This window comes from Hyaena hyaena, unplaced genomic scaffold (genome assembly GCF_003009895.1).
Source record: "Hyaena hyaena isolate Hyena2069 unplaced genomic scaffold, ASM300989v1 scaffold_65, whole genome shotgun sequence".
In the NCBI taxonomy this organism is placed as follows: Eukaryota; Metazoa; Chordata; class Mammalia; order Carnivora; family Hyaenidae; genus Hyaena; species Hyaena hyaena.
The window spans coordinates 2,069,547-2,082,016 of NW_024080697.1; the positions used below are offsets into that span (position 1 = coordinate 2,069,547).

General features: G+C 41.7%; 1 protein-coding gene across 8 annotated transcripts in view; it reads left to right on the plus strand.

Annotated features, from left to right (window-relative positions):
- Positions 1 to 12,470, plus strand: part of TTLL5 (tubulin tyrosine ligase like 5) — a 286,366-nt gene that overhangs the window by 38,497 nt on the left and 235,399 nt on the right. For all 8 annotated transcript variants that reach the window (XM_039232207.1, XM_039232212.1, XM_039232208.1 and 5 more), the window contains exons 7-8: positions 409 to 478; positions 950 to 1,034. In XM_039232207.1, the coding sequence (XP_039088138.1) occupies positions 409 to 478; positions 950 to 1,034 (155 nt within the window). The remainder of the gene's footprint in view (positions 1 to 408; positions 479 to 949; positions 1,035 to 12,470) is intronic.

Sequence of the window (12,470 nt, forward strand, 5' to 3'; positions counted from 1 at the left end):
TCTCAAAAAAAAAATCAACATAAAAAATTAAAAATTAAAGAATAATGGTAGTATTTAAAATTTTCCATCATCCTTTACATTTGGGAGAAATCACTTCTTTATTTTTTAGGTAGCTTTTATTTTCTTGGCCTGTAACCATTTAATGTCATGTATATAAATCTTTAAAGCTGTTATGGCTCTATTTATTATGTGAGAAGTGCTGTGTAAATTTATTTTTTACCCCTACTGTAATTGGATACCCATAGTGTTTCTAAGTGTTATGTGGCCAGTTGAATATAGGGGTAGCTTGTCTTAAGAGTTTTAGTGTGCCATTTTATCATTTCTAAAAGGTCAAGAACTCTGTTCTCTTATTGTCAGTTAGGATTCCTTTGCATTTCTATCCTTTTATTCTTTCTCTTTACTCCATAGCCGAACCAGATTTCCCTGGAAGAGAACATCCTGGTCTCCCGTTACATTAACAACCCCCTGCTCATAGATGGTGAGTTGAGATTGGGCTGTTGACTGGCCTGGGCTACATCTTGCTAATTTTAAAACAGATTTTCACAGTCTACCCTAGTAAGTTCTTATAAAGCTAGTGTGAGGTTCTTGGCAGCTGTGGCCCCCAGAGATGAGGCTGGTGCTGTATGTACCTCGTGGGACTATTTTGACAATGAAATGAGAGAATAGGAAAGAAAATGCTTTATAGCACATTGATGTGAAAACTGCGGTACATGTATGTCAGCTCCCTTTCACATTTTATGGCAGTGTGTGTTTTGTGTATTGTCATTTAATGGATGCTTATATAAATATATAATTATTCTCACAAGGCAAAGTGGACTGCAGGCAATGTGCGTTTTGTTGGGAGAGAAAGATTATTCTTTCATATTTCTTTGTTTTGTTGTCTTGTTCATCTTATAACAGAAAACAAATGACCTGCATTTTTCCTGTGAACTCCAACATTTTTTTCTAGATTTCAAGTTTGATGTGCGCCTCTATGTGCTTGTGACCTCCTACGATCCCCTTGTCATCTATCTCTATGAAGAAGGGTTGGCTAGGTAAGAGACTTTTGGGGTGAAGGGGTGGTCATCAGAGTGAATCCATGGAAGAGTGTGTAAAGATCAGGCTGTTTCTTTCTGTCGTGTTCAACTCAGGAAAATAGAGTGCCCAGATGGATTTCAGATTACAGAAAATCAGGCGTGTGACTTCACAGCTGCACTTGCATCTCCACACAGGGGAACAAGCATCTGTGTAAGCACGCACCTTTACCAACAGGGCTCTAGGGTCACACTGTATTTTCATGCAATGGCAATTGTTATGGTGACCCTGGGGTATTAGGATAATTTGTCATTGTGTTTTACTACTCAACTAGAAAAAAAAAAATCCCCCAGTTATCACCTGTTATATACCAAACATTTATGTCAGTGCTCACGGGAGCCTTGCAGTTGATGCAGTTCTGCCGTTGGGGCCAGGGAACTTGGTCACTTTTTGGAGCGCTCCCAGCCAGATGGTGGTGGAGTGGGATTTGAACTCAGGGATCTGACTCCAGAGCTCATAGCCTGAGCTGTTTTTCATGCCTCTTGTATTTTGGGGGCATTAGCTGCTTCCCTCCCCCCAAGACCTCCCCCCACGCCCCCGCCACAAGTAATATGCTTTACAAGTGATTACCTATACATTATTTTCTCTTGAGGTACTTTTTAGGTTTTACGGTAAGGTGACTTACAAAATTAAGTTCAAGTTACAGTAATCTAAAAAATATCCCCCACAGCCACCAAATTTTACAGGTGATAATAGTTTCATAGGCCCTTTAAGCCATTTAAAATAAAGACATAACTTTGCTGTGCTAGTGTTCCTTTCTCCCGCAAACCTAGTATACGCAGCATATAATATATATTCACCAACTAGCTTACCCTGAAGTTCCTTTTTTTTTTTTTTAATTTTTTTAATGTTTTATTTATTTCTAGGAGAGAGAAAGAGAGAGACAGCGTGAGCCGGGGAGGGTCAGAGAGAGAGGGAGTCACAGACTCTGAAACAGCCTCCAGGCTCTGAGCTGGCAGTCAGCACAGAGCCCGACACGGGGCTCGAACCCACGAACCGCGAGATTATGACCTAAGCGAAAGTCGGATGCTTAACCGACTAAGCCACCCAGGCGCCCCACCCTGAAGTTCCTTTTATATGCATTGGCTTTACAGGGCACAGCAGAGTGCAAGGGGGGGGGGTTGCTTTGTATCTACATTCAGCCATGACAAGCTAAGAAGCATGGCCTGTATGTGTTTGTGTATTTTAGAAAATGCACTTGGAAGGTGGAAAATCCCGGTTTAAAAGAAGGCTACCTATTTAAGTTGAGGTGCAAGTACTCTGGAAACTGTCATTTTTGAACGCTATTTTATTTATTTATTTATTTATTTATTTATTTATTTATTTATTTATTTCTGAGAGAGAGAGACAGCAGGAATAAGGGAGGGTCAGAGAGAGACAGACACAGAATCCGAAACCGGCTCCAGGCTCTGAGCTGGCTGTCAGCACAGAGCCCAATGTGGGGCTCGAACCCACAAACCGTGAGGTCATGACCTGAGCCGAAGTCAGATGCCTAACTGACTGAGCCACCCAGGTGCCCCTAGAATGCTATTTTAATTATGTCATATACCTAAGTTCCTTGATGCGTCCTGTGACTTGGAGTCAGAGGGTGAGCCCGATTAACCAGCTTGCCCCTGGCTGAGCTGTGCCTTCCCTTCACCTCTAGGTGGCAGCGACAGCATTCATGAACATCGTTGTCTTCATAAACTGTCTTGAGTTTGAGCCTGAGGAACACTGGAGGCTCCTGAAGCTCCATGGTTCTGGACTCCTGTCCCTTGAATATTGAGGAGGAGGCACTAACATATTACTCACTTTTTAGGTAAAGGTCTGAGCCAGCATCTGAGTGCCACCTGTCTCGTAGCTCTGATCAGATTTTCATAGGCAGAAGCTTTCTGTGGTGCTTGTAGGCACATGTGTTCTCCTACTTTGAAGTACAGGTTTAAAAGCTGAGTCTCCACACTCTCTAGATTAAAAAGAAGGTAAGATATACACCTCACTTCCACTCACTGAATAAGGTGCTGGGGGTTTTCCATTTTGTAAACTAAGATGATCTGAGCTGTACTTCTTGTGTAGCATGAGCTTCTCCACTGCCTTCCCTCCCTCCCTCCTCACCCCATCTGGCCTCCTGTGTCCTTCTCAGGAGTTGATTACATCCTACCACAATTTGAACTTCTTGAGTAAGGAAAAGACCTCAAGGTTACACTCACTGTTTCTCAAGGATATCATACCAGCATGTTCGGCATATCATTCCCAAGACGTTACATTCACAGTATTAATAGCCCTTTCTCTTGGTAAAACTTGGCATAGCTTTAAAGCCTCAGTGGTTCAGATATGAATGAGAGCAATACCAACATTTATTATAGAATTTACTACAGACATGCGGGTGCTTTGGCTACTGGGTGTGTGTTGCAAGTCAGAATCCACTGATTGGAGTAACTCTTCTCTTGCTACTGGCAGGAACTGAGTGTGTGTATGTGTGGGTGGGTGTGTACTGTCTTTTAATGGATCCTTTTTATTTTTTTTTCCAGAATAATTTAGAAGACAGCTTTTTAAAAACTCAGACCAAATTGAACCAAATAATGGGAAATTTCAGGACTCTGTCACAGTTAAGCTAAAAATATGGGTGAATATAAAAATTACTTTAATGTGTATTTATTTATTTTTGAGAGAGAGAGACAGATAGACAATGCGAGTAGGGCAGAGAGAGGGAGACACAGAACTGAAGCAGGCTCCCAGCTCTGAGCTGTTAGCAGACATGGGGCTCGAACTTAGGAACTGCGAGATCATAACCTAAGCCGAAGTCAGATGCTTAACGGAGCGAGCCACCCAGGCGCCCCTAAAAGTATGGGTGAATATAAAAGCTTCACACAAGGACGGTGTAGTATGTCAGGCTATTAGCAAGTCTTGTGAGGCTACATTGCTCTGCACGATAACTTCCATGTGCCCGAGTTCCTGTGTCTTAACTCCCTGTGTATCTTGGCTTTCATCTGCTTCTTTTTAATCCTCAGAATCCGCTCAACTGTGTCACTACATTCAACAATAGTCTATAGCATCTCCAGATCTGCAGTCTCTAGTAATTTTGGGTCACGTGTGTTTTATGTAGACATTACTGAAGATAATCAGTTTGGGATGAGATCACTAGGCCGTTTTACTTCGAGGCTCAACAAGGAAAACCATAATTTTTCCTAAAGAGACAGCACTGGCAGCAGATATAATTGACTTCCGTTTTAGAAAAGAAGGGTCTTATCTCGTATCGCTTTTGTCTTGGGCCTCAAATTAATGCTTAGGTGACCTAAAGATTAAGTTCATTTCACGAGACTGTTTTGTGAAATAAATATTTTGTGTCAGTTCTTGACCTTTTTAAACTTATTAAGAAAAGACCAGAAATTGTTTCCTTTTAGAGTAATAATTTCCAGTTGTCCTTGTTGTTTTATTAACGCAGGAAAACTGTCCTTTTCTTATTTATGGGCAAAATATTGAGATGTTCAGAAAAAAATATGTCTTTCTGGTATTTGGGCCCAACATTTGCCCCAGAAGGTCCATCCTACTTTTGAGTTTGACAGATGTGTTCCTGCTTTGCTCCAGCAGGGGACACTCAGTTTCCAGAGAGAGGTGCCATTCCCTACCAAAATGGTGTAGATTCTCTTTCTTGTCAGAAGGGGAATCCAAAAAGACTTTGTCCTGGATTTTACAGTTTTAGGTGGATCCAGTATGTGGTCTAAATGATTTGACGAGGCCCTTTTTGAGATGGAGCTAATAGCCAGATTTTCACTGAAACCGGAAAAATAAAAAGTTAAAAAGAAATTAAAACAGAATGGACTTGAAAAGCAAATATGTTGTCTGAGGCCCAAAGATAGGTAGCACTCGCAATGTGGGGGAAGTGAAGGTGCCAGACCAGGGAATGGAGACTCCCATCCTCACTGGAGGTGGGAGGAGAGGACACTGAGAAGGCCCCAGTCGGGATCTGCCTTTTTTTCTGCCTCAGCCATATTATCCAGTGGAAATTCAGAAAAGACCCCAAAGCATTAGTAATGCCTTTCCCTCCCTCCCCACCCCCAGTTCCTTCTTCAGTAGCCTTCCTTGCTAATTAACACTGGCTCCGCAGGGATATTTACCTTTTCTCTGCTGGATTCCTGTGGTTTTAAAAGAATTCAGGTACTAGCTGGTTGCCAAGGAATTCAGATTACCTCACAGGCTGCACACTGTCCAGAGTCTCTGCCACAGCAGCGAGGGGGGTGGGGGGAATGAGGAGACAGCAACAAGGGGAAGAAAACTCTCTCCAGTGCTCATTGTCACCCTCCCTGGCAGGCCCTTGCTGTTTGTGAAGTTTGAGTCATTTCTGGCTCTGAAGACAGGGGATCAGGCTGGTAATCCCCTCCCAGACGGCTCTGTGGGGCGCTGCCTAGTCACTGCCCCACTTTGGCAGTCTCTCGGCTGCAGCTGGTTGACAGCAGATCAGAGAGCTCTTGGGCCTCTTGTTCTCTTCCATAAGATTTTTCTGGGTCAGGCCAGGATGAAATTCAGTGGCTCCTGGCAAGGCTGCCTGAGGTGTGTCTCTTCATCCTCCAGGCCTTTCTGGCTCCGAGTGGCTACACCTGCTGAAAGATAACTCCTGCGCCACAGCCGGGATCTCCTCAGGGCTGGCCTCCTCTTTCCCTTGTACATTTGGACTGAATGTGTGTTAGATTACGGGACTGTCGGACGCCTGGGTGGCTCAGTCGGTTAAGCGTCCGACTTCGGCTCAGGTCATGATCTCACGGTTTGTGGGTTCGAACCCCATGTCGGGCTGTGTGCTGACAGCCAGCTCAGAGCCTGGAGCCTGTTTCAGATTCTGTATCTCCCTCTCTCTCAGACCCTCCCCTGCTCATGCTCTCTTTCTCTCTCAGAAAAAAGTAAAAAACATTAAAAAAGAGATTATGGGGCTGTCAACGGGGAGGGACCAAGTGTCCTACATCCAGATTAGCCATGACTCTGGCTATGGTGCAGTATCTTTGAAGAACAAAGTAGTTTTTAAATGGCGGAGGAGAGTTTAGAGGATTCCAGTAATTCTGTGTTTTCCTTCCCGCTTTGGTTCCTTCCTGGTGCAGTTCCTGGGAGAGACATGTCAGGTGCAGTCTCAGTTCATGTTATCCAGTACCTTCTATGTGTCTAACACGGAAACCCTGCCTTCAGGCAGACACGCAAGTGTTTTAGACAAGTTGTTACCATTGTCTCCATTCTCATTGAGAAACATTAGAAAGCAAAAAGGAAGTGGAGCTTCTGACTTAAGAATTTATTGTCAGAATAAAGATAATCTATATATGTTTCAGAGTGGTTTTTTTTTAAAAAAAAGCATATACTTCTCTTTTCATTGGTTGGCTGTGAAATAGTACCCAGAATTTCAGATTTGGCAAAGAAGTAGGAGCTCCCTACCTCCCCCCCACCCTTTTTTGGTAAAGGTCAAGACTATGAAATTCTGTCATAAGAGCTTTTTCTAAGTCTTGATTTCATCAAGAGGAAGGTTCAAGACTCCATGCATCATATAGATTTCAGTATGTGTTAGAGGAAGTTTTTGCAAACTCGGTCCTGGGGTAGCTAGTAGCGAATTACCTCTTTAAGGTTGTGGCTAATAACTTGTGTTGACACTTTTAGACCTAAACAGGTTGAAATTTGATATGCAGAGGTCTAAATCAGGGGTCGCAAACCTAAAGTCTCATGGGAACATTCACTGAAGAAGTTGGCCTGGTGGAAGCTGGAGATCACATGTTCCACTTAAAGGGCACTTGCTATTCAGCGCCTGCAACTCGTTGATATGTTGTGGTGCTATGGTCTGAATGTTTGTATCCCCCACCAAGTTCATATGTTGAAATTCTACCACCCACCCCACCCACCCCCACCCCCAAGGTGATGGTATTAGAAGGTTAGGCCCTTGGGAGGTGATTAGGTCATGGGGGTGAAGCCCTCATGAATGCGATTAGTGCCCTTTTATAAAAGAGGACCCAGAGAGTTTCCTGCCCCTTCCACACAGCCGTGTGAGCACACAGCCAGCAGCTGCAAGTCTGTCTGCCTGTACTTTGATCTTAGACTTCCCAGCCTCCAGAACTATGAGAAGTCTATTTCTGTTGTTTATAAGCTACCCAGTGGATGGCATTTTGTTATAGCAGCCTAAATGGACTAAGACAAGGTGGTATTGCCAGATCTTTTCATTTCTTAAGGTTGGCTGAAAATCTAGATTTTTACTGAGAAACTTACTCCGGTTTTCATTTTAAAACCATTTCAGACTTCTAGAAAAGCTATAAAAATAGCACAGAGTTACCTTTTACCTTTCATGGAGAGACCCCATTCAGATTTGGCCAGTTGTCCTAATAATGTTCTCAATGACAAAAAGATCTGATCCAGGATCACATGTTCTATTCAGTTGTCACATCTCTTTAGTCATCTTTGGTCTGGAACAGTTCCCATAGTCTTCCCATGACTTCTATAACCTTTGCATTTGTGAAGATTGCAGGCCAGTCATTTTTTAGAATAGTCCCTCTGTTGGATTTTTCTGACATTTTTTCATGATTAGACCTAGGTTCAGTATCTTTGGCCAGAATACCACAGACGTGATGCCGTGTTTGTTAGTGCATTATATCTGATGGCACACGATAACTATTTAGTGGTGTTTGACCACTTGGTTAAGGTGGTATCTGCCAGATTTCTCCACTGTAAAGTTACTTTGTGTTTCCCTCTGTACTTAATAAGTGTCTTAAGAGGAGATACTTTGAGACCATGTAACATTCCACATTTAGTTTTTACACAGTGATTTCAATATCCACTGATGTTTCTTGCCTGAATTATTACTACAACAGTTGTTAAATGATTATTTTCTTAAATTTTTTTTAATGTTTATTTATTTTGAAGGAAAGAAAGAGACAGAGTGTGAGCAGGGGAGGGGCATAGAGAGAGGGAGACATAAAATCTGCAGAAGATTCCAGGCTCTGAACTGTCAGCATGGAGCCTGACACAGGGCTCGAACTCACAAACCATGAGATCGTGACCTGAGCTGAAGTTGGACGCTTAACCGACTGAGCCACCCAGCACTCTGATGATTTTCTAATTCCATCATTCCTTTTTCCTTTTATTATTTGACATTTTGTTCCATGACAGAGCTGTCTCTTCTTCCATTTATTTATTCATTTATGTATACCATTGGGGATTCCTGTTTTACTTAATGGGTTATGATGCTTTGCCGTCAGGATTTATTTTGATGTTATATTGTCTCAGATTTAGCCAACAGGAGCCCTTGTAAGCCAGCTTTTGTGTCCTGTCATTTCTTCAGGCACAAGATGTTTCAGGCTTATCTTGTTCTTTTTCTGCCCCAACTCTGGAATCTACCATTTTCTCCAAGGGGCATCAGTTGCTTTTAATGGAGAACAGTATTTAGAAATCAAGAGCTGAGAGCTAGATAAGCTCTTTGCTCTGGGGTGTCTTTGCTCTCAGGTCCTTGAAATGGGCAGACCCAGGAAATCTATGTTTGTTATGCTTACGTGTACACACATACACACATCTATATTTACTCTGATAAAGGTCTCCATATATTGAAAAGCAGGAATTTATCCTAATACCTTCCAATTCTCCTTCAGAACTACAGGGTTTGTTCTGATTTTTCTCTTTCCTTGTTTTTTAATCTCTCTTCTCCAGCCGTGAGAAATCTGACTCCCATTATCTTCAACATATTTATTTACTCAGTTCTCTTTTGTGTGGCCAATCTCTCAACCTCCTTGGCCACCGCCCCCCTCAGACGCCCTTCTTGTGTGGACTTTGACCCCTGTGAGGCTGCAACCCTGCACAGATGACCTCGTACTGCCTCTGGACTGCCTTCCTATCCTGTCCTTTTTCCTCATGTAAGCACTGGCTGCAGGAAAAAAGGTCTAATTTTAAATGTTGGCCAAGTGATTCACGTTAAAAAAAAAAAAGTGTGAGGGTTAATCAGAACTTGAATAGTAGGCCGGTGGGACCGCTGGTCTAGAGTATACGAGGGACATGTTGGAAGATGGTGACCAGAGATGAACATGGTCTTTTGAATAGGGAGTTTGGTGAGAAGTGTTGTATCTTCCTGGCTTAGTAGGAAGGATGAGCACACACACCTACATGGCCTTCTATATTCCCCATCAGGCTAAGTGAAATAGAGAGTGTAACCTTTGGCTCTTTTGATAACTTTCCATTGGGCTTATGTTTTGTTTTTGTTTTTGTTTTCCTTTTCTCTAATTCTTACTTCTTACTGCTTCTTATGCTCTTTAGAAGCCTACTTTGGGACACTAATACTCTTGTCCTGGCTGGAGTTGAGAATATAAATTCCTCAGTGAGAAGGAAGATTAGGAGGAAAAAAAAAATTAATTTTTTAGAGATGCAGTCCTATTGAAAAAAGGGGTGTAGAAATGACAGATGTGTGGAATACCAGGTTACTCAACCACCAGGCTTTTGCCAGGCTTTTCTCGTTGACCGAGTTAGATCAGGTGCTCCTATCGAGAAGAGATGAAAACCCTCTTTCTCTGAAGCAGAACCGTTTCTCTCCCTCTCAGTCATTATTCTTTTGGGGGAGAGGATGGCAGGAGGTCTGTCACTGTGAGGTAACGTCTGGAGGAGGCGGGCAGGCTCTGTGGGGCCGCATGGGTCCTCGATGCATTTCAGAAGGATCCAGAGAATGGTGGTCTCCTGCTAGACTGGAGAATGTCTACAGAAGGAAAATTGGAATACATAGGCAAGGTCTGCTCACCATGGAGTGGTGTGGTTAGAAGTTAGGTGATAACTACTGGAAGTTTCTGAGAAAAATCAGAGGTCCTTCTCACACACAGACACACACTGGTCATCAAACCCTTGTTCCGCAGCCATACATGCCTGCTCAACATTTTCTCTTTGTCCACATCCTTCTTCCTGTCCTCATGTTTGTTTATTTTAATTTGGGGGGTTTTTTGGGGTTGTTTTTCACTTTTCTTTCTTTGGCTTTTGTATATTTCTAGTACAGGGAATTAGGAAGCAGAGAGAGTGGGTGGGTGAGAAGAACTAGAGAAGAGGAAAATTTTTAAATGCTGCCCTTTAATGTGGTAAAAATTCACGTTGACTTCATAGTCTGAGTAAGCATATGTAAATAATTTGTAAATCATATGAAAATAAACTTGTGGCCTTCCAGGATTTTTTTTCACACACTTGGATATGCCTCTTGGGAAAACCACTTTAGTGAGGGGTGATACGTTTCTAGTGGTATGTAAACAGGGGTTGATATTTACCATAACCATTCGACTCGAGTGTCTTTTTGTTGATGTTGAGCATCACTGGAAAGTTTTCTCTTTCCCTGGTTACTTCCTTCAGAGGCATGTATATTTTATACTTTGGTCTTCTTTTGACAATAGTCCAGGATATCAGATTGCTGCTCTGTTTTCAGTGGGCTCCATGTTTAATCCCTCTGTCTTTTGCCTTCATTCCAAATTCAGGAATTAGTCTTCTACACTCTGCTCATAGTTACACTGTTCTGTAGACCTAGGCTTTGTGTGCTGTTAATGTCGCCACTATTGTTTTCTTAAAATGAACTTTATAGATCGGTTCTGTTATTTCTACGGACGTGTGTTTTAAGTCTATCATTCTGCTCTTGTTTTATTCTTTTGGCTTAATTATTTTCCATAGTATGCTACAGTGCTGGCGCTGTGTAGGCACCCCATAGGTGTGTCTTGACCAGCTAGCGCTCTGTCCTCTGCAGCATCCTGTACACAATTTCCCAGGCCTGAGTAACTCTATTTTCATTTTTCATCCTTCCTGTTTGTCTAAGGTTCTGTAAGAGAAGCAGCATCTTGCGGTTAAGAACATGTGTTGTGGAGTCAGTGTGATTGGGGGGGGGGGGTTGATATGATATTTATGAATCTATTGAAGTTGTTTTCTTTGAACTTAACATTACGTATGGAAATGCAACACATTATTATTACAACAGCCAGATTTGCAAACAGCAATATTGTGGGTGAGAAAATAACTCAATTTAGGGAGAAATGATTGTTTCAACATTTAACTGGATATATAGGGGACAATAACATTGTGACTCAGAGCATGGGTTTTTGAATTAGACAGCCTTGATTTTGATACTGGCTGTGCTCTTTCTTCTTTCTGTCTGTCTTTTTGAGTTTTAATTTAAATTCTGGCTAATTAACGTATGGTATAATATTAGTTCCAGGTGGACAATATAGTGATTCAGCACTTCCATACATCTCCTGGTGCTCATCACAAGCGCACTCCTTAATCTCTCTCTCTCTCTCTTTTTTCCCTTAGCTGTACAAAAGCTTTTTGTTTTGATGAAGTCCCAATAGTTTATTTTTGCTTTTGTTTCTTTTGCCTCAGGAGACATAGCTAGAAGTTCCTATGACTCATGTCAAAGAAATTAGAGCCTGTGTTCTCTTCTAGGATTTTTATGGCTTCAGGTCTCACATTTAGGTCTTTCATCCATTTTGCATTTATTTATGTGGTGTAAGAAAGATGGTCCAGTTTCATTCTCCATGTTGCTGTCCAGTTTTCCCAACAGTTTGTCGAAGAGACTTATTTCTATTGGATATTCTTTCCTGCTTTGACCATGTTATTGTGGATTTATTTTTAGGTTTTGTATTCTGTTCCGTTGATCTATGTGCCTGCTTTTGTGCCAGTACCATACTGTTTTGATGATTATAACTTTGTAATAGAGCTTGAAGTCTGAAATTGTGATGCCTCCAGCTTGGCTTTTCTTTTTTAGGATTTTGCTTTGGCTACTTGGGGGCTTTTGTGGTTCCATACAAATTTTAGAATTGTTTGTTCTAGCTCTGTGAAAACTACTGGTCATATTTTGATAGGGATTGCATTAAAATGTGTAGGTTGCTTTGGGTAGTATAGACATTTTAATAATATTTGTTCTTCCAATCCATGAGCATGAGATGTCTTTCCATTTCTTTGTGTCCTCTTCAGATCTTTCATAGTTTTATAGTTTTCACAGTACAGGTCTTTCACCTTTTTGATTAAGTTTATTCCTAGGTATCTTACTGTTTTTGCTTTAATTGTAAATGGGATTGATTCCTTAGTTTCTCTTTGCTGCTTCATTATTGGTGTGTAGAATTCTTTGCAATAGACTTCTGTTTGTTGATTTTGTATCCTGTGACTTTACTGAATTTGGTGATCAGTTCTAGCAGTTTTTGGGTGGAGCCTTTCAGGTTTTCTGTATGTAGTATCATGTCATTTGCAAGTAGCGGAAGTTTGGCTTCTTCCTTGCTGATTTGGATGCCTTTTATTTGTGTTGTCTGATTGCTGAGGCTAGGACTTCTAGTACTAGGTTGAAAAAAAGTGGTGAGAATGGACATCCCTGTCTTGTTACTGACTATAGAGGAAAAGCTCTCAGTTTTTCCGCACTGAGGGTGATTATTAGCTGTGGGTCTTTCATATATCGCCTT